The following is a 21,478-nucleotide window of genomic DNA, read 5'->3' as shown; positions in this document are numbered from 1 at the left end:
CATATTAATCGGACAATTACTTACCGAGCTATGTCCAAAAAACGATTCAACCAATCAGAGAGCAGCGAACGATCGCGTGTGCCGAACGTGGCGGACACACTCTGCCTCGGATGGCACATTTGACAGCGTATTCATTTATTTCACGTTGGAAAACTATGTTGCCGTTAAACTATGTTTTAATAAAGTTTTAAAACTAATAAAAACGAATTTGCGATTCATTCGCTTTCCTGCGCGTTTGTGCACGCGATGGCGATTGCTTTACCAAACTCCGGAAGCCGTTCGCTTTGGACCAAACCATTTCATGTAAATAGAGGGGGGGGGGATATAATTTTAGATATAGATATAGTACGGGCAATGCCCTAGTAGAAATTAATTTCTATAAGCACCCAGCAGAAAAATCCCATTGTCGATGACGTGATATACCCAGTGGCTCGACATACTTTAACTCGAAAATATCATAAGCAATATTCAAATTGTTTTTGCATTGAAGTATTGATAATATCAGGCTGGCATGATGGCCTTAAGGAATAGGGAGGGACACTCACCTCTGAGCTGTGTAGCTTGAGTACGAATTTCGACCCAACTATAAACTATCGTTCCGGTGTCTTCCAGGCAGGGTGAGGCATCAATGTTTGTTCTGTCCCATTACAAAGTACCTACCCTGACCTTGTGCTGTGAAGGCAATGGCAAACCATCCAGCATAACCTCTGCCAAGTGACGGCTTAGGCAACACCAACACAATGTAAAAAGTACTGTATATTTATGATAATGATGATGATGATGATGATGATAAACAATATCAGTACCATGGCCTTTCATTGGTTTGCCAGCGATGGGATTTATTTCAAAGAACAATAATAATTAAAACAAGCGTTAAGCCAAGGTCGCCCGTCGGTGAAGTGATGTGAGTTGACAACGTGGAAGATGCAAGGCGGACATCTTGGATTTTGACGTGGCGACCCAATTTTCAATAGCGTTCTCCCTTATGCGTAGATACACCCACATACCAGATTAGAAGTTTGTACTTCGCTTATTTTTGAAGATATTCCGCTCACAAGGTTCAGGTATACATGGCGGCGGCCATCTTGGATTTTGACGTGCCGACCCAATTTTCAATAGCGTTCTTCCTTATGCCTAGATACACCCACACACCAGATTAGAAGGTAGTAGTTCGCTTATTTTTCAAGATATTCCGCTCACAAGGTTCAGACATGCATGGCGTCAGATATACATGGCGGCGGCCATCTTGGATTTTGACGTGGGTTGCACCCACACACCAAATTAGAATTCGGTCCTTCGCTTATGCATGCACGCACGCACGCCCGCACACGGACGGAGGGGAAAACCATAGTCCCCCTTTCGCTCCGCGGTGCGACGGGGGACAACAAATCTGTGCCACACTTTTTACAGAGCGTTAGTGCTGCTCTGGCAGTTTCTTGGCGGGGTTATTTTTTTTGTGTACATAGTCGAGGCTCGTGGTAGAGCTTGTATTCGTACACTGAATGGATCAGAACACAACAGGACAAAAGGAACAGCAGAGAGAGGGGAGAAACACCAACAGCAGAGTTGCAGGCCAAGATAGAAGTAGACTTGAACAAACAATGTGTGTGGGGAGGAGTGGGTTGCAGGAGACGATGCATGAGGTGGACAAGATGGATACAGAAGGAAAAACTGGAAATTTGGAAGGAGGAGGGATTTGGGTGGGTGGGATTAACAAGGGTGGAAAATATCATGGTTTTGGATAGGGGACGATATGAGATGGTGGTGAAGAGCTGTCTTGAAGACCCGAAGGGAAGAATGAGATTGAAGAGAATGTGGAAGTTGCTTCCACAGGCGGGAAAAAAGTTGGGACAAATGAGTGGAGGTGAGCAGGGTTGATGGTAGTGAACAGTGTTGATGGTGGGTTTAGAAAGGGTTGATGGTGGACCGTGTGTGCCATGCAGGAACCTGGAGGGATGGAGGGGCGACAACAAGGCATGGAAAGAGCAGAAGGTGCAAGACCAGAAAGGAGGTGGTGGAAGGCAGATACCACCAACCTGTCTGCTATAGCGAACTGATAAACGCAGAGACTCAGCTTTATTGAGGGAGATTCCAATAATCTTGAAGACCTTGGTTTCCACAGCATGAAGCTGAGCAAGATGTGAGGCTGGGGAGCCAGCCCAGAGGGGTGAGCAATACTCCATCAAGCTGTGGATGATAGCCTTGTAGGTGGCTAGGAGTTCAGGTGTGCCAAGGAAGGACTTTGAAAAATGGAGAATGCCCATTCGGAGGCTGGCTTTCGAGGCAAATTTTAAAATGTGGTTGTTCCAAGAAATATAATGACTGATAGTGATACCCTGGAATTATAATGACTGAACTTCCTCAAGAGGATTGTTAAGAAAGTATGGTGTGGGGGTGGGAAGGAGGTTGAGAGAGAGAGAGGTTGAGAGAGAGAGAGGTTGAGAGAGAGAGAGGTTGAGAGAGAGAGAGAGGTTGAGAGAGAGAGAGAGAGGTTGAGAGAGAGCGAGGTTGAGAGAGAGAGAGGTTGAGAGAGAGAGAGGTTGAGAGAGAGAGAGGTTGAGAGAGAGAGAGAGGTTGAGAGAGAGAGAGAGGTTGAGAGAGAGAGAGGTTGAGAGAGAGAGAGAGGTTGAGAGAGAGAGAGGTTGAGAGAGAGAGAGGTTGAGAGAGAGAGGTTGAGAGAGAGAGAGGTTGAGAGAGAGAGAGGTTGAGAGAGAGAGAGGTTGAGAGAGAGAGAGGTTGAGAGAGAGAGAGAGGTTGAGAGAGAGAGAGGTTGAGAGAGAGAGAGAGGTTGAGAGAGAGAGAGAGGTTGAGAGAGAGAGGGAGGTTGAGAGAGAGAGAGAGGTTGAGAGAGAGAGAGTGGTTGAGAGAGAGAGAGGTTGAGAGAGAGAGAGGTTGAGAGAGAGGTTGAGAGAGGGAGAGAGGTTGAGAGAGAGAGAGAGGTTGAGAGAGAGAGAGAGGTTGAGAGAGAGAGAGGTTGAGAGAGAGAGAGGTTGAGAGAGAGAGAGAGGTTGAGAGAGAGAGAGAGGTTGAGAGAGAGAGAGAGAGAGGTTGAGAGAGAGAGAGAGAGAGAGAGAGAGAGAGAGAGGTTGAGAGAGAGAGGTTGAGAGAGAGAGAGAGAGAGGTTGAGAGAGAGAGAGGTTGAGAGAGAGAGAGGTTGAGAGAGAGAGAGGTTGAGAGAGAGAGAGGTTGAGAGAGAGAGAGGTTGAGAGAGAGAGAGGTTGAGAGAGAGAGAGGTTGAGAGAGAGAGAGGTTGAGAGAGAGAGAGAGGTTGAGAGAGAGAGAGAGGTTGAGAGAGAGAGAGGTTGAGAGAGAGGTTGAGAGAGAGAGAGAGAGAGACAGAGAGAGACAGAGAGAGAGAGAGAGAGAGAGAGAGAAAGATTTGTCAAGATTGAAAGATATACAAAGTGTTTTACCAGCATGTGATTTTGTCAAGGTCTGAATCGAGACAAGAGGCTGCATCCTGCCTATCTGGAGTACGATGGCTGTCATGGCAAATCGTGTAATCAAATATTTAATAGCAAATATATAAAGGGGATTTCCAGAGTCACATAGATCATTGATTAATATCAGGAATAGGACTGGGCCCAGAACACTGCCTTGGGGCATTTCAGCTTTGACAGGGAGAGATGAGGGTATATGAAGGGGTTCTATTTTAATTCAAATTTATGAAACTGTTTAAAAACTACAGGAAAATATTAGTTTACTTTGATAAAAAGTAAGGTATTGCTGAGATATTACTGTGCAATTTGAGAACAAGCAGAATTAAATTTCACAAAAACTGGCTCATAGTATACCTGCACAGGGCTGGGTGTTGCAGTCATTATGTTGGACACGTTCCCCGTGGCAGGGCCAGGGTGAGCCATTACTGTGGCACTCTCGTTGGCGCTCACGGTGTCCCCCGCCGCAAGGAAAAGAGCAGGCATTCCAAGGGTTCCATGGACCAAAGGTGGGACAAAGCCGCTCGGTGCACACAAAAGTGCCATTTGTGCAGGTGCTGGAAATAAAATGGTGCCAAAGTCTCCTAATGAGTTATGAAATAACTGCACTCAAAATAATTGTAACAAAATGAGCCTGAGTCCCTTATCTGCATCCCCCCTTGAGAATACGTTTACTGAGTGGATGAGTGTAAATAGTTTCTGGTATTGTGTTTTTGATAAGACAAGATGGCATGTGCTGAAAATGAATAAAGAGCAAAGTATAACTGACAGGAGAATGGGATAATTTAGAATAGTTGGTTTGTAGAATAATTTATCGCGAAATAGTGCGTGTAAGGAAAGGTGATCAGTTTAAAAAGTAATTAGATAAATATGTAAAGGTGGTAACAATAGATAGAGAAGACATGGATGAACAGGTAAGTAGGAGTTTGTGTAAATGTGCTGATGTTTGTGTGTGTGTGCGTGCGTGCGCACGCATAATAACTCCCTATAAATCCTTCTTCCGTTTTCATTTGGCATCTCTGACACCAAAGGTTATGTTGTTGGGGGTTATGTTTTCACTCTTGTCTGTCTGTGAACAGAATATCTCAAAAAGTAGTGGCCAGATTCGGACAAAATGTAGTGGAGAGGTTGGGTGTGACAAGGAAGAATCAATTCAATTTTGGTGAAGAACCAAATACAGATCAGGATACGAGAATTTTTAAAAATCTTCAAGTGATTCCTCACCATTGAGTGATAGCACTAGAAACGATATATAGCACAATATTTAAAAGGTCGTGGACGATTTATGAAAAAAACATTGGGGCAATACCCCTGGCACTCACCTGGTAGATTTAACTGCACTGCACTGACTAAGGGTATTTTAAACCAATTTCAATGCTTGAAAGAACACAGGGCAGCATGTAGAATCATATTAACATAATCACAAGACTTTAAACAAACAAACATAAAAGCACCTATTTTGGGGGGGAAACCCCCCACCCTCCCAACCCGTGTACCTCCTCAGACCCCAATATTTCCAATGCCTTGAACAAGCATTGGTACATCACGGATGATGAAGGTTGTGGTGAAGTTTCATCAGAATTGGGTGTGTAGTTTCTGAGAAGAAAGCAAATACCTATTTTGGGGGGCAAGCCTCCCCCCACCCCCCGTAGACCCCATTAGACGTAGATTTTTTTTAATGACGTGAACAAACTTTAGTCACAACACAACAAATATAATTTGTGCCAAATTCGGTCGCAATTCCATCAGTGGTTTCGGAGAAGAAGTTTCAAGTGTTTACGGACTGACGGACCGACAACGCGCCATCGCATCAGCTCCCTTGAACTTCATTCCAGGTGAGCTATAAATCGTGTACATTTTATGTACATTTTATGTACAATCGTAAATGTACTTCAATGTACATTTTATGAGACGAGTCAATGGTATTATATCTTAAAACTACATGAAATTATTAAATGAAGCTTTTTAATTAACATTTTTAGCTTGACTGCAGTTATTTTGTCCAAAGGCTGTGGTGCCAATCATTTTATCAATACCATATATTTTTATTTTCTGATTTAAAAGGAAATATTAAGGTCTGAATCAAAAACTAAGGTTCTGTAATATTAACAGTGAAATAAATAATTGTGGAGACCAAATACTTTTGTCAATTTCAACTTATTTTTAGAGAAAATTTATTTGAGTTATTTGAAAAAAGTGCAAGGGTGCCACGATTTTTGGCCATGGCTGTATATATATATATTTAGCAAATATATAACCAGGCTATGTCATTTGTCCCTGAACATTTGTCCCTGAACCAGGCTATGTCATTTCAGGTTAATCACTGGACTTGAATTGTTTAAAATTCAATAAAAACTGGAAAAATTGAGGTGTTCTAAAACTTTTGACCAGTATTGTGTATGTATATATATATACTGTGTATATATATATATATATATATATATATATATATATATATATATATATATATATATATATATATATATATATATATATATATATATATTTATACATATATATTGTTGCGGATATGGGATTTGGATCCATCCATATCCGCTTGTAAATATTCCCCTATTTCCCCAATACTTCCCAACTATCCCCAATCCCCCATTCCCTAGTCCCATTGTCTGTAAACAACACTCTGTAGCCCCGACCTTCCCCTTTTTCCCCCATTAAATGTCGCATCCAGGTCCACCGCCTCTCACGTAGACAACTATAGGACATCTTGCTAGTTATTCTTAGTCTATGTCAGTTAAGGACTCGTTTCCATTAATTCTGACTCTTCGTTGCACCAGAATGTGATTGTATGGCACCGTTAGAAAGTTTAGGACCTCCCAATACCTCCCCGCAGCTCTTCCTCATGGTACAACAACAACAACAACAACAACAGCGGCGGCAGCGCGGGGAGTGTGCGTCCTCACTCCGGCTTGGTTAGCCGCCATTGAACATGTGCTCCGACGGGGTTACCACGCAGGGGCTCGCTGTCAGCTCCTCGTCAAGGGCGGCGCCCGGTAACCCCCCGCACCCAATGGAAGCGGCGGACCGATTCCATCTGGGGCAGAGCCAAGGAGCCGAGGGCGTGTCACTCCCCGCTGAACATGCGCAGGAAGAGGGAGGTGACGTCAGATGCGCCTCAGCTTGGAGAAGAAAGGACGCCACCTCCGAGCGCGACAATACCTCCCCGCATCTCTGGACCGGACCGTGTTGAGTCTGCCCCTGAGCCAAGGTGCACCTTGTGCTATCGACTGCCTGCCCTTCCTTGCCATCAATCCCTGTGTAAGTCAGTCTTGTCCCGTTTGTCTGTGGTCTGTCGGGGATAAGATAAGACTGTGTCTAAGTGCCCATCTTTTCTGTGCTTTACCTCTTACCGTGTAATCTACCCGTTTCTGCATCACCAATATTATATCCTCCTCCGGAGGTCTTGAGAACTGTACCCCTTGTGTCGTTGCATTTATCCCAGCCGTTGTGTCCTTTCCTTCATTGATTTAGCATAGCGCGACTTGGTCAACGTCGAGTGGAATCAGGCGGGATAGGGTTCTAATCGGGGAGTAACTGTGCGGACGCGGTAATACCAAACCGCTCGGTAAACTAACATCTAAAACCGCGTCTGTAACAATATACAGTGGAACCTTGACTTACGAGTTTAATTCGTTCCGTGACCGAGCTCGTAACTCAAATTGCTCGTATCTCAAATCAAATTTCCCCATTGAAATGCATTGAAATGCTATTAATCCGTTCCAGCCCGCCAAAAACCACACCAATTTTTTTTTAAATATACAGTATATATAAAAATATCTCGCGCTTTATATTTCACCTGTATGCAGCATACAAGTTGGCAGGATGGCCTGGACTGGAGGTACGCACACTTGACTCTAAAGTCTAAACTGTCCAGCCTGGGTTTGAATCCCGACCCAGCTATAACCTGTCATGGGTGAATCACAGGCAGGGTGATTCATCAATGTGTGTACCGCTAAACTGGGCGCCCCGTTTGCGTCCCATTAGTTGTTGGATGTTAAGGATCTCACCGTGTTTTCCACAAAGAGAAGGCGAGCTATCGCCGGCACTCTGAACAAGTTGTGGCCTGGCATGGCATGAACATGAAAACATGAACATGAACATGAAATGTTCGACATGAACATGAAATTTTCCGAAATAACCAAAATGCGAAAACTAAAATGCAGCGCTATACGACAGAGATACGTACTATACGTGCACAGCAAGATAACCACGTGACCAGAACAACCCACCTGGCGGCGTGAACTCGAAATAACCAAAATGCGAAAAAAAAAATGTAGCGCTATACGACAGAGATACGTACTTGAACGGCAAGATAACCACGTGACCGGGTGGCGAAAGCTCGTAACTCGGATCTCGGCTCGCATCTCAAAGCAATAAACTTCCGGAGCGACGGCTCGTATCTCGAAAAACTCGTAAGTTGGGGCACTCGTAAGTCAAGGTTCCACTGTATATATGTATATATATATATATATATATATATATATATATATATATATATATATACATATATATATATATATATATATATATATATGTATGTGTGTGTGTGTGTGATGTGATGGTCTGGGGCTCCGGGGCGTGATGGTCTGGGGCTCTTTTGCTGGATCCAGAGTCGGCGACTTGCACAGAGTGACTGGCACCCTGAACCAAAAGGGCTACAACAGCATTTTGCAGCGCCATGCAATACCCTCTGGTATACGTCAAGTTGGTCAGGGGTTCATCCTCCAGCAAGATAATGACCCTAAAGACACCTCCAGGCTATGTCAAAACTACCTTCGAGGAAAAGAACAATACGGTAGGCTTCAAATCATGGAATGGCCAGCAGTCTCCAGACTTAAACCCCATCGAGCTGGTTTGGGATGAACTGGACAGAAGGGTGAAAGCAAAGCAACCTACAAGTGCAACACATTTGTCGGAACTTCTGCAACAGTGTTGGGAAGAACTTCCCGAACAATATTTAATTTCCATTGTAGAAAGAATGCCACGAGTGTGTTCGGCGGTTATATCTGCAAAAGGTGGCTACTTTGATGAGTCAAAAATTTAAATTAAATTTTGTTAAACAAAATGATTCTTTGATTCCTTTTTTTAAATCTCCAATTGTTTATTTGTTCTCTGCTTAATTTCAGAGCACATTGAGACATTAAACTGCGTAAATTTCAATAAAAACTGGAAAAATTGAGGTGTTCTAAAACTTTTGACCGGTAGTGTATATACGATTGAATGTGGAGGTGTGTGCAAAGCATAGTGGGACTTTGGATTACTGACCACTGGTTGCAGTCAACATCGAGGACATGTCCAGGCTCATACTCTGAACTGAGCCCAGAGGATGGAAGCCCACATCGACAAGCACCCACTGGTACACAACCATAATCTTGCAGAAGCCATCCTTCAGGACACCGGCACCCTGAAGGGTTCAATGATGGGTGGAGAGCATCAAGCTAAATGAAATGTTATTGCATATCTAACGCATACAGATCAGGGTGTGAATGCTGCCACTTTTTTGAGAATTTTTGGCTGATGGAGCTGCTAAAGCAATTTCCTTGGTTCAGCCGATGCCACAACCGGCCTTGATTAGTTTTTGATGCCACAAGTTGAAGTGATGGCTCCACATATAGATACCCTGAACTCATCTCTGACTCATTGTTGCCACACCAGCTAATGCATTGGAACACATCATACTATCTCAATCTGGCAAAAAAAAAATTTATACAGCATTTGGAGCAAGCGGTAATAAAATTGACATTTTGGTTTGCTTGACCTTCTGATTGCCTCATCAAAATCAAGTCAAATGGTGACAAAGTGGCTCGGGTGTTAACAAGGTCGATATCAAAAGTGCAAGTTTTCATCTGCCAGAGAAAAGATAAGGAATGAACGGAGCAGGAAACGAAAAGTGAAAAAGAGGGCAGAGCTTGAAAATAACTGAAAATGGTGAGATGTTGCAACGGAAAGGTCATTGTTTTTCCTCTCATGAAAATTAATTTGACAAAAATATTTTATCGCATGTGACTGACATTCAGCGCTGAACTTATAATCCTATTTTCTTGACCTCTAGTGCAAGTAAAATAACACTCGGCTTGGCATTTGTAAAACGTTTCAACAAAGCTTTGCAGTGTGTGAAATGTGTCATGTGATCTTGCACTGCGGGCTCACCATTTGCAAATCCTCATGGGACCACCATTATAAGTTATGGGGGATGAAGGGTTCTAATAAGACATAGGTGGACTATCCATATACACAACCTGTGCAGAAGCTCCAAAAGGTCTAACATTTGGAATAACACCAGGTGGAATCACATAATAATACCCCAATACAGTGCCTTCAGAAAGTATTCACACCCCTTGACTTTTTCACATTTTGTTGTGTTACAGCCTGAATTTAAAATGATTTGAATTGAGATTTTTTGTCACTGATGTACAAATAATACCCCATGATGTCAAAGTGGAATTAATTTTTTCGAAATATTCACAAAATAATGAAAAATTAAATACATTAATATCTAATTGACAATGAGTATTCAACTCCCTGAGTAAATACTTTGTAAAAGCGCCTTTGGCAGTGATTACAGCTTTGAGTATTATTGGGTATGTCTGTATCAGCTTTGCACATCTGGATTTTGGCAGTTTCCCCCATTCTTCCTTGCAGATTTGCTCAAGTTCTGTCAAGTTGGATGGGAGCATATAGTAAGGGCATTTTATGAGATATTTCACAAATCTGTTAACTAAATTGTTACCAAAAAATTTCTTCACCAATATGTTTGTAAAGGTGTGTAATAACATGTGTTTAAATGTTGAAGTTCAACTCCCGTGGGAAACCCAGAAAAAAAGCTGTTGAATTCGGGTACCGAAAAATTATTTTCGAGAATTTTTATTTTTTTAAATCGGCCCTTAAGTAACTTATGAGGGGTCAAATAAGGGTTTTTCATGATTCTGAGTTGATTGTTAACATTTATATTTTCACTTTTACATTTACACACAAAGTAGCTTTTATTTCACATACATATATAATACTCAAGAGTTATTTCTCATTCACAATGTCAGAAGTTTCAACAGTCATTGTCTATGTCTTCTTCAGACTCAACAACATCATGACTGCAGTTTCTGCATGTAATGCCATTACAGACTCCACAGGCCGAGATGCACGTGACCCCATTCTTCTTGCAGCTGCATCGCCGGCAACTCCTTGTCTCTATCGTTGTCGAATGGGTTGATCTCCTCAAACCATTTTAGGACAAGTTCAACTGCCTCTGCATCTCGCTTCATCTGTGTCTTGGCAAGGTCTCTGTGGACTGGAACATGTTTACTGACGTCCTCCTCCATCCGCCGGTTGACATCAGACAGGTGACTGAGGATGAGCACCCAGCATTTGTGGCCAGAAAAACTGTTTCTCATTCTTCCTCTGCTCAGTCCACCTTGTGACTTGGCTGCCTTCATTAATGTCTGCTCAATGCAAATGTCACACCATGTGCCGGACCACTCATGACTTGAGTAACGGACAACGTGGTTCCCGTGGGCAGTGAGACGTTCTAAGGTGTCTTTGTAAGCAGGCAAAGTTTCTAGTTCCTTCATGAGTTGACAGTACAGCCGTGCGCCCTTGGCATACTGATGATGGCCTGCAGCGGCAAAGATGTGAAGCATCTTGGTAACAATGCAGGACAGATGCCCATTGTGGTCTGCAAGTCGCTCGGTTCTGATAAAGACCTTGATCACATCTACCATGTGGTGGTACTCCACCCAGAGTGCAGGTGTTCTTCCTCCTTTTGCGAGTCGTTTGAAGGTTTCTTCAAACCTTTGCTCAAACACTGGCACTACTGGGTCTGAGTGTCTGGCTCCCATCTTCCCATCAGCCACCTTCTCCATGAAGGTCTTCATGTCACCACGCTCCTCCTCAGTGAAGGCAAGTTTCATGATGTGTTGATAGATGGCTGCATCGATGAGGAGGTGAACACAGATTGCCTTGTCAAAACATCCTCCATCCATGATGTGGTTGGCTGTCGTACTTCCAGGATAGATCAACTGGATCACATCTAGTAGTCCAGAATCTTCCATGATGTTACCCATTGATCCAAGATAAGACTTCAGCAGGTGAAAACCACCCAACCTTGGAATAAAAAAAAAATAAAAAAACCACCTTTAGAGGCCATTTTTCCCCGCAAGCGGGGGTTGGCCTTTTTCGGGAACCGTGGTTGTTGTTGTTTTTCGGTCCCCTTTTTGAAGCAATGTTTTATGGCCGGATGCCCTTCCTGACGCCAACCCTTTTTGCCGCCTTTAACGACAAGCAGTCATTTACCAGTGAACTGGTACCCCTTGGAATGACGGGTAGATTTGCCTGCTTTATTATATTCACAGCCTTCAGCCAAATCGGAAGATCAAAGGTCACTATAGCGACCCCAGCACGCCGTATGCACTCTTTCAGAGTGGTGAAGATGGTGTTGAGGTCATTAGGGTCTCCTTCAATAACTGGGAGGAACTCGATCTGTGTACTCTGCTTTGCATCATTAGCATGGATTCTCTTCATCCAGCCATTCCAGTTGGAGTGTGGGAACTCAGGATCGTTGGCTTTGATCACCCACCCCGCTGCCCAGAGTGTGTCACCTGGAGTGAGGAGTGGCTGATCATGAGCCAGGGAGGAGGAAAGCTCAGCGAGGGGGAGAAACATGATCACGTTCGTTCCTATCTGTTTCCTGTTCGTAAATGGAATAATCTTTACTTCAGTTCCTCTCAGGATCTTAGCTTTGTCGAGTACCTTCAACTTCACCCGGGGGAAAGCTGCTGTTGTCTGTGGATCTGGCAAAGGTGGTGCCGGAGAGGTGACTTCGATCCAACCCATTGAGTGAAAGGGAGTGTTTCCGTGAATAGAGACAATGTTTAAATCTATATTGTCTCCAACAAACTGAGTGACTGCATTGTTTGTTTCCCCAACCTCCATAAAGACCACCTGATCATTACTTGACAATTCACTTTCACTGGCTGGCACTTTGGCTGTCATCACTGATTGATCCTCAAGCGCAGCATCAACCGCAACCTCATCATTGATCTGTTCATCGGTTTCCTCCACAATGGTGTCAAGAGTGCCAGAAGTATCTGGAACATCATCTCCACTCCTACTATTAAGGAAGCAGTATTTGTAGTTTTGTGTCTCCGTGTAAGACTCAGTGTATCCCAGCCAGTGGAACTTGTTGAGCATCCATTTTGACCCAAATCTATGATCAAGTTGTATGGCAAGCCCCATTTGGTGTGGCAATACTCCAGACCGAGGTCGACAGGCCTTAATAAAATTCTGCCCCCAAACGGCAACTCTTTCGTCTGTCTTGACAATCGGTCTCAAGAACATCTGAAGGCTTGCAGGAACAAGTGTCAGCTGACTATCGATGTCAGTCATACTGTGTGTGGTGGGGTATGACTTTGGACCTAAATCAATCAAGGCAATATCATTGGATATGAACTTGAGTGCCGTCTTTATGATCTGAGTCTTCTCATCTCCATGGTCAAGATTAGCATGATGCTCTCGCAGAATATTGTCGGTGCCATCTTTGAGACAGAGTACATCTGCCTTTCTTTCCTGTGTTGTGAAATACAAGGTGTCTTCGTATTTCTCTAGAAGTTTTATCTTTAGCCAATGCTTTGAATAAGAAAGGCTCTTCTCTGGTGACTGATCAAACTCCTGCAGCTTTTCATGGACTTGGTCCATGTTCATTACCCCATGCTCTAATTCTGAGTCTAACCATTCGCAGAATTCAATAAAAACTGCCTCTCGCTCCTCATCAATACTCCTCTGTCCTCTCTTCCTTTTTCCTTCCTCATCAGTCTTGGACAAACTGTCACCTCTCGCAAACATAAGTTTGCATCGCAAATGGTACAGTGTTTCTTCTGCTACCAAGTCGTTGATCCCTTCCAGGCGTCCAGTGACTTCAGTGCCCCAGTCATCCCCGCGACTCCGTGCTGTCTTCAGCAAGCTTGCCTTCAGTGTATCTGCAGTCAAATTATCTGGCACTCTGTATTTCTTTCTAGCTTGTGCTGGATTATTTTTGTAGAGCTGGGCTGGTTGGTTGCAAAGAATGCATACATCCTTATACAGGAGGTCAACTGACTGTGATCTTCTAGAACTGCAGCCAGTTGATGAACTGAACTCACAAGTAGTGCGTCTTCTCTTCAACTTTGATGACTCTTTCTCTGCCTTTGATGCTTGAGCTGACTTCTTGGTGGTTGCAACAAAGTTGTTGTACAGATCATTTTTACACTTCTGGTGGTACCTCAGTTTTCCTTCCTTTTGAGCTTCCTTCATATGTTCCACAACAGTAACATTTTCGACAGTTTCTGCTTGTTTCAATAAAGTTGAGTATCCCTTTGGAGTTGCCTGTATGAGCCTTTCAGCTGGTGTATCCGAGCGTGCACAGATGAAGCAATTGAGCACAGGTGGAGTAATGTCTTCATCCATATTGCTAGACTCCATGTCCTGCAAAGTAGAAAATGAGATATATTTAGAAATTATTTTTCCACAAAGGAGTGTCTGTGGTGAAATATAAATGTTAACAATCAACTCAGAATCATGAAAAACCCTTATTTGACCCCTCATAAGTTACTTAAGGGCCGATTAAAAAAAATAAAAATTCTCGAAAATAATTTTTCGGTACCCGAATTCAACAGCTTTTTTTCTGGGTTTCCCACGGGAGTTGACCTTCAACATTTTAACACATGTTATTACACACCTTTACAAACATATTGGTGAAGAAATTTTTTGGTAACAATTTAGTTAACAGATTTTCATATGTTTCCCTTACTAATAGGTGAACAGCAATCTTGCTCCAATATCACCATGTGATACAATAAACCTACTCGGTATTACCCTAACTTTAAATCTATCCTGGAATCCACACATTACACAAATAGCTAAATCTGCCTCGAAGAAATTGGGAGTCCTGTTCAGATTTCGAAAGATTCTTCTCCTCTCAACAGTTGCTTCAACTATATAAAGGATTGATTCGTCCTTGTATAGAGTACTGCTCTCACATCTGGGGAGGTGCTTGTTCCAAATACTTACTGGACAGAATTGAATTAAAAGTAATTCGACTTATCAACTCTCCCAATCTGACCTCAAAACTTGACCTGCTCAAATTACGTCGCAAAGTTGGTTCTCTTTCTCTTTTCTACAGACATTACTTCAGTTTCTGCTCCCAAGAACTTGCTGCTTATATACCTCCACCATTAACGAGACTACAGAATACGCGACAAGTCACTACATCTCATGATTATTGTGTGGCCATTGGCAACTCAAGAGTGGGCCGTTATGATGTTTGTTTCTTCCCCTCCACGGCCAAACTCTGGAACTCTTTACCTTCCCATGTCTTTCGAAACACTTATGATCTTCCCCTTTTCAAAAAGCAGATTTTCTGCTTTCTCAAAAACTCTTAGACTCGTCTCTCCTCCTTCTTCACTTTTCTATCAATGCAGCTCTTTTACTTAGGCATGGCCTCGATGAGGACTATATAGTCCATGCCTGGAGCCTTCTACATAAAAAAATCCATTGCTCCCTCTATCCTTACACAAGTCTCCCAGTCCCTGCGCTGAAAAGCATCCCCATCATATGATGCTGCCACCACCACCATGCTTCAGGGTAGGGATGGTGTTAGATGGGGTGATGAGCTGTGCTCAGTCTCAGTCAAAGGTAGCACTTTGCATTCAGGCCAAAGAGTTAAACTTTCATCTCATCAGACCACAGAACCTTTTGCCTCATTCTCTCAAAGTCTTTCACGTGCCTTTTTGCAAGCTCCAGATGTGCTGTCATGTGAATTTTCTCAGGAGTGGCTTCCAACTAGCCACTCTCCCATAACGCCAATATTTGTGAATTGCTGCAGAGACTGTTATCCTTCTGGCAGGTTCTCCCAGCTCGGCCAAGGAATGCTGTAGTTCTGTCAGAGTGGTCAAAGGGTTATTGGTCCTCTTGCCCGGTTGCTCAGTTTGGTCGGACGGTCAGCTGAAGGAAGGGTTTGGGTAGTTCCATATACTTTCCATTTCCTAATGATGGAGCTCAATATGTTCTTGGGAACTGCCAACACTCTAGAAATCGTTGTATACCCTTCCCCAGCTCGATGCCTCCTCATAGTTCTATTGGACTTCCTGGTAGAGTTTCTGCTCTGGCATGCACTGCCAACTGTGGGACCTTATATAGAAAGTGGTGTTTCTTTCTAAATCATGTCCAATCAATTGAATTGGCCACAGATGGACTCCAATCAAGTTGTAGAGACATCTCAAAGATGATCAAAGGAAAATGGATGCACCTGAGGTCAATTTGGAGAGTCATAGCAAAGGGGTTGAATACTTATTGACTCGAGACATTTCAGCTTTTTATTTTTAATTATCGTGTAAAAAAATTCTACAACAAACGATTCCTCTGACATTATGGAGTATTACATGTATAGCAGTAACAAAAATTATCAATTTAATCATTTTTAAATTCAGGCTGTAACACAACAAAATGTGAAAAAGTCAAGGGGTGTGAATACTTTCTGAAGTCACTGTATACCATGCATCATGGCATATTTCAATAAATGAATGATTTAACATCCCCTCTGATGGATGGTGCATTCCCTATTGTAACAGCCTGCCTGGAGATGCAAAAGGCAAAAGTTTTTGTACACAAGACCATAGCTCATCAATTTCCCTGATCACTAAAACACATAACAGACTGCACCTATTTGCATCTCTTGAAATGGATGTGTGCGTGGAGGTGTGAACGTGGTACCTGCTTTGCATGCAAACTGCAGACACTCCACATGTTGCCAGAGATCTGAGCAGGTGCGCGGGCAGTGGTTGGCACAGTCTGACAGGAACTCCCGGCCACGGTCTTCACAAGCCTCTCCTGTGAGGGCAAGATGACGCGTGCGTTATGACCATCTGTACAGAATGCAGCGAATCACAACTCCATGGGGAATGAAAGACGCATCAGTTCCTGTACACTATTTATCTTGATACAATAACATTGAAACCCAAGGAGACATTCATTCAATTACATGACTTCAAGTTGCATTGACAAAGTTTTCTGTGGCGGTAATGGAAAAGCAATTGAACAACCAAATTGAATTCTCTTTTGGATCAGCATTGTAACACTTTATCATTTTATAGTTACATGATTATTCTATAAGGCGTGACGAGAACGTTTTCGTAAGGATGTTTAAAAAAAAATTAAAGCCATTAGTTGAATTGACATCAAAAGCAGGAAACAGAAGGATCCTGTAGTGTTTAGTCCTCATATCCAATGTTTTGTTAAATCATTGTTTGTATTTAATGAAACCTCCTTGTCATCCAAATAATGGTTTAAGTTCAAAAAATGGCTCTGGGAATATTACTACTGGGTAACCGTGCAATATGGAAATGAAAAAGACATTTTTTTTAGTTGTCATTTTTTCTTTAGTCGATACGGAAAAAAAAGAAACATCTTTTTAATTGAAGACATTAATTTATTCCAAGTGTCATTGTGACGAATCAAAGCTCAAAGATTAAATTTGTTAAAAAATCTAGTGCCGGAGTGTTTTTTGAGATTAAATGTCTGTAAATTTCCTGTGATTATATGAATTAGGCCAATCTCTAATCAATGCATGCTCGTATGACTACTCGTGATCGTATCATTAATATGCCTGGCTAAGACGTAATTGGCCTCGATTCGGCATTTCACAACAAGTGGATCGTATATTGGCCTCAATTCGGCAACAGGTGGAACAAATGTTTTTTAATGAAAATGTTTATTTTTAACTACTTTTTTTTAATCAACAGCGTTACAGAATCATTTAGTTGATTCTGTAACGCTGTTTCATTTGAAAAGAAACTTCTCTATTCGGATGTGTGTTTTGTATGCAGCCTGTGGCTTCTGGAAGTGCGGCCGTGCCGCTGATGGATGCCATTGTTACCAGTAAGCTGGTACTCATTTTGCTGACCTCAGAAGGATGATAGACTGAGTCAACCCACCCACCTGGTGTTATTCCAACGGCACGACAGGGGCTCAAACTTAAGACCCAAAGATCTTAAGGCAGCCACCTCAACCATTAAGCCAACACCAGGCTTCTACTACGATAAATCTTAGCCTTTCTCCATGCAATCATACATTCATGAGGAGATTTTTGCTTGTTTGAGCTGGCACACCATCAGTGACTGTAAAACTATTCACCACCCACGGGACAGAGGTGTAAACTATTAGCGAGGCACGAGATAAATAAAAGTGCATTTTCGTGGTTCTTTAAAGGTAATAATTCGAAGCCTACAAACAGATTGCTCAAATTATAAATCCAACATGGCCGTTAAGCCTTTGGACCAATTACATTAATGGAAGTATATGTATCTCATGAGTTGTAACAATCCTGTGAGGTTTTTCGGTTCATATGTGTAGCGTTTTCTGAGAAAAACACGTCAAAAATATAGTGAATTAATAACACCAATAAAAATAATAAAAATGATGATAAAAGTCCCGACAAGAACAATAGGCCTCCACCCATACTGGCTCGGATACCTAATAATGAGTAATGTACTTGTAATATGTTACGGAGTCCTCTACAATCTCCTGGTCTCGGTAATCTCCGAACCCCGAGAGGAACCCCGGCAGAAAGAATAGTTATTCAGATTCAAAATCAATCACTAATTAAACCATCCATGAAACCATCAAATTAAACAATCAAATCAATAAGGAAACCACACCCTTGGTTGTCAATGAACCAATAATATATTAAAAGCACACAAGAAGAACCATACAATAATTGTGGCAATCAACCATTCAATCAAGATCTTAAGAGGGTAACCTAGCTCAAACTCACGGTACTTTCCCAGGGACTGAAACCGAGCCCTTCTCAATGTCTCTGTAACTCCACGGAGATGAGGCGACGGGACGGTGGCGAGTAAGGAGGTGTAGGCAAGGCGTGGACTGTCACGTGATCCACACTAACAGCAAACGGCCGGTGTAAAGGGAACTCCCAAAGACGCGATCCAGATGTGCACCTGCACCGTTCAATCAGCGAACCGCAGGGCAATTTTCAGACGCCGCTGTATTGCACAGCCGTCCCCGGCAAACCACCGGAGGATAAGCCCAGCCGACGCGATGAAAACCTTTTCCGATGAAGGCGGCGCGTGGGGCGAAATGGCGGACAGCTCTCGCTCGAGCCGCGGCCTGGCGGCGAAGATTCTCCGGAACCTCACGCCTGTACCTGGCTTCGCAGGCTTTTACACAATTCCAGCGATAACACCAATCGCCCGAGATTCCTTTCAAGGACTCAAAGTTCCCTCGCCATGTACGCTCGACCACGCTAGGTCCGGCGCTTTTCCGAATCCCTCCTTTTTCAAATGCCTTTTACGCCTTCTTCTTCCTCGCTCTTTTCTCTTCCGGGTCACGATCCAATTTCCTGTCTCATTTTTACCATGAGCGCTTTTAACCTTTTAACCACAATAACCATTTCCCTTAAACAACAATACACCTAATGTCGTGAAAATCAACCACAGACACGACTTGTCCCTTGGGTAGGTTTAATATCATTTAGATCTGTGGTAACATCCTGCAAAATACATTCATGCAATAGACATCAGAATCGGAGTATTATATGGGCAATGTCCGATATCAATAGGCAAAGCAAAACAAGTGCAGCATATAGGGGCGTACATACCATTCAAACTACAGGACCACATGTCACAGTAAGTGTCGCTGGAGTGGCCTTGCGCCGCGGTTGTCCCGGGTCTTATAGACGCCCCTTTAGTGGGATAAGCGAGCACTCCTGGGTTCACCTTCAGTATAATTTCACTACATTCTCCCCGCCGTTAAAACTAGACTGCCGCTAGGCAGGTCGCAAGCAAGCGTCAGCAATAATCGAATGGGGTACGTCAATCCACGTCAGTCGGTCCACCCGTAGCGGTCGGGGCGGCGAACTACCCTGCCAGTTTGGGTGCGGAGACTACCGGGTACGGCGTCCCCAAGCCCGGAGTCCCCCGCGTCGGAATAGCCGCCGGAGGTGGGTGTCGGAGGGGGCACCCCAGAGCCATCAGGCAAGGGAGTAGGCGACGACGGAAGTGACGGCAGTAGTTCCATAGAGGAAGTTTCGGTAGAGTCCATAGACTCGTAGATCGGTTCGTCAATATCCCTGTCGTCGACCCCACAAGGGGCGAGATGGCGTACTGAGACAGTAGACTCGCGTCCGTCAGCCATTAGCACACGGGCATGCTCGGGATTAGCCTGGAGTACCCGCACCCTATCAACAAGGCTAGTTTTATCGATCAATGAACATTAAAGCGTTCGATCTGCCCATTCGCCTGGGGCCGGTACGGGGTGGTGTAGCTCGAAGCAACATTATTCTGGAGCAAGTAGCCCCTCACCTCCTGAGACAGGAACACCGCACCCCGATTGGTATGCACGTAGGCCGGATACCCAAACATAGAAAACAAATTCTGTAGGCACCGTATAACCGTGGCAGCCGACATATCCCCGCACGTATAAGCAAAGGGGAATCGCGAATACTCATCAACGATAGTGAGCAGATAATGAGAGTTACTCGACACCGGCAGCGGCCCCTTGAAGTCCATCGCCAAACGCTCCCACGGTCTAGTAGCCCTAACCAGCGTCCCCATAGGAGGGTTGTAAAAACGCGGTTTGAGTTCCGCGCAGATAGTGCAATCACGGCAGATCCGGCGGATGTCCTCAATCGAGTACGGCAGATTCCCCTCGCACACAAAATGCGCGAAACGCGCTACCCCGGGATGACACATAGTGCCGTGCAAAGCGCGCAGCCCCTCCAAAGTGACAACCCCCGCGCAAGTGGCCGGCCTCGATAAGGCGTCGGCGACCAGGTTATCCTTCCCCGGGCGGTATTTGATGGTGTAGCAGAAGTCGGCGAGTTCGATACGCCAGCGAGTGATTTTCTCATTCTTAATGCGTTGAGCATGTAAGGTGTCGTACATGAATGCAACGCTTTGTTGGTCCGTGATGATTTGGAAACACCGCCCGAGCAGGTACGGCCGCCATCGCCGAATCGATTCGACGATCGCGTATGCTTCCTTTTCAACAGACAAATGCCTCCGCTCAGCGGAGGTGAGAGTCCGCGAAAAGAAAGCCACAGGGCGTCCCCCTTGGGAGAGAGTCACCGCTATCGCATGATCCGAGGCATCACTTTCCAAAACGAAAGATGTACTCTCGTCAATTGTCGCTACAGCGGTGCCAGTGATGTTGGCTTTAAGACCCTCGAAGGCCGCCAAGGCGGCCGGGCCCATGGGGAACGTGTCGCAGGCCACGAGGGGGCAGAGCTTCGCGGAGAAATTTTGCACCCACTTCGAATAGTGGGCGAACAGCCCAAGAGCGCGTTTCAGCAAAGCCCAATCGCTAGGCGGAGCCATATCGAGCAAAGGTCGCAGACGCTCCTTATCCGGAGAGACAGAGCCATGGGTCACGGTGTACCCCAGAATATCTACCGTGCGTAGAGAGTAACGACACTTAGCCGCATTCATGGTTAGGCGATATTTCTGCGCGACCTCGAGGAAGCGTTTCAGATTAGCGTCATGATGCCCCTGGTCATACCCACAAACCATAAGATTGTCCAGATAGACAAAGACATCGGTCAAGTTCTCCTTCGTAACGAGGTCATCCATCGCCCTCTGAAAACATGAGACCCCGTTAGTTACCCCAAAGGGGAGTCGAGTGAACTGGTACAACCGTTGACCCGATTCAAAGGCCGTATAGACGCGATCAGCCCTAGAGATGGGGACCTGATGATACGCACTACGCAGATCGAGAGTGCTGTAAACGGAGTACTGGGCCACCTGGCGTACCAGTGCATCCATCCCCGGTAAGGGGTAGGCATCCAGCTGTGTAAAACGATTAATCGTCTGTGAGTAGTCGATTACCATGCGCCGGCGATGGGCCTCACTTCGCACTACTAAGACTTGGGCCCGCCACGGCGACCGGCTGGGTTCTATAATACCGTCCTTTAAGAGCTGGGCCGTTTCTTCCGCAATGAATTGCGCGTCTGCGCGAGAGTAGCGGCGCGATTTTACAGCTACAGGGGT

The 21,478-nt window shown here is 44.3% G+C and overlaps 1 protein-coding gene across 1 annotated transcript in view; it reads right to left on the bottom strand.

Annotated features, from left to right (window-relative positions):
• LOC137429455 (SCO-spondin) overlaps positions 1–21,478 on the bottom strand; it is a 444,698-nt gene that overhangs the window by 64,119 nt on the left and 359,101 nt on the right. Inside the window, exons 98-100 of the mRNA XM_078781076.1 lie at positions 16,194–16,310; positions 8,721–8,859; positions 3,795–3,994 (exon numbers count right to left, since the gene is read on the bottom strand). Coding sequence (XP_078637202.1) covers positions 3,795–3,994; positions 8,721–8,859; positions 16,194–16,310 — 456 coding nt within the window. The remainder of the gene's footprint in view (positions 1–3,794; positions 3,995–8,720; positions 8,860–16,193; positions 16,311–21,478) is intronic.

Source organism: Myxine glutinosa, chromosome 6 (genome assembly GCF_964187855.1).
Source record: "Myxine glutinosa chromosome 6, kmMyxGlut1.1, whole genome shotgun sequence".
In the NCBI taxonomy this organism is placed as follows: domain Eukaryota; kingdom Metazoa; phylum Chordata; class Myxini; order Myxiniformes; family Myxinidae; genus Myxine; species Myxine glutinosa.
This window is presented reverse-complemented; position numbering and strand designations above follow the sequence as displayed.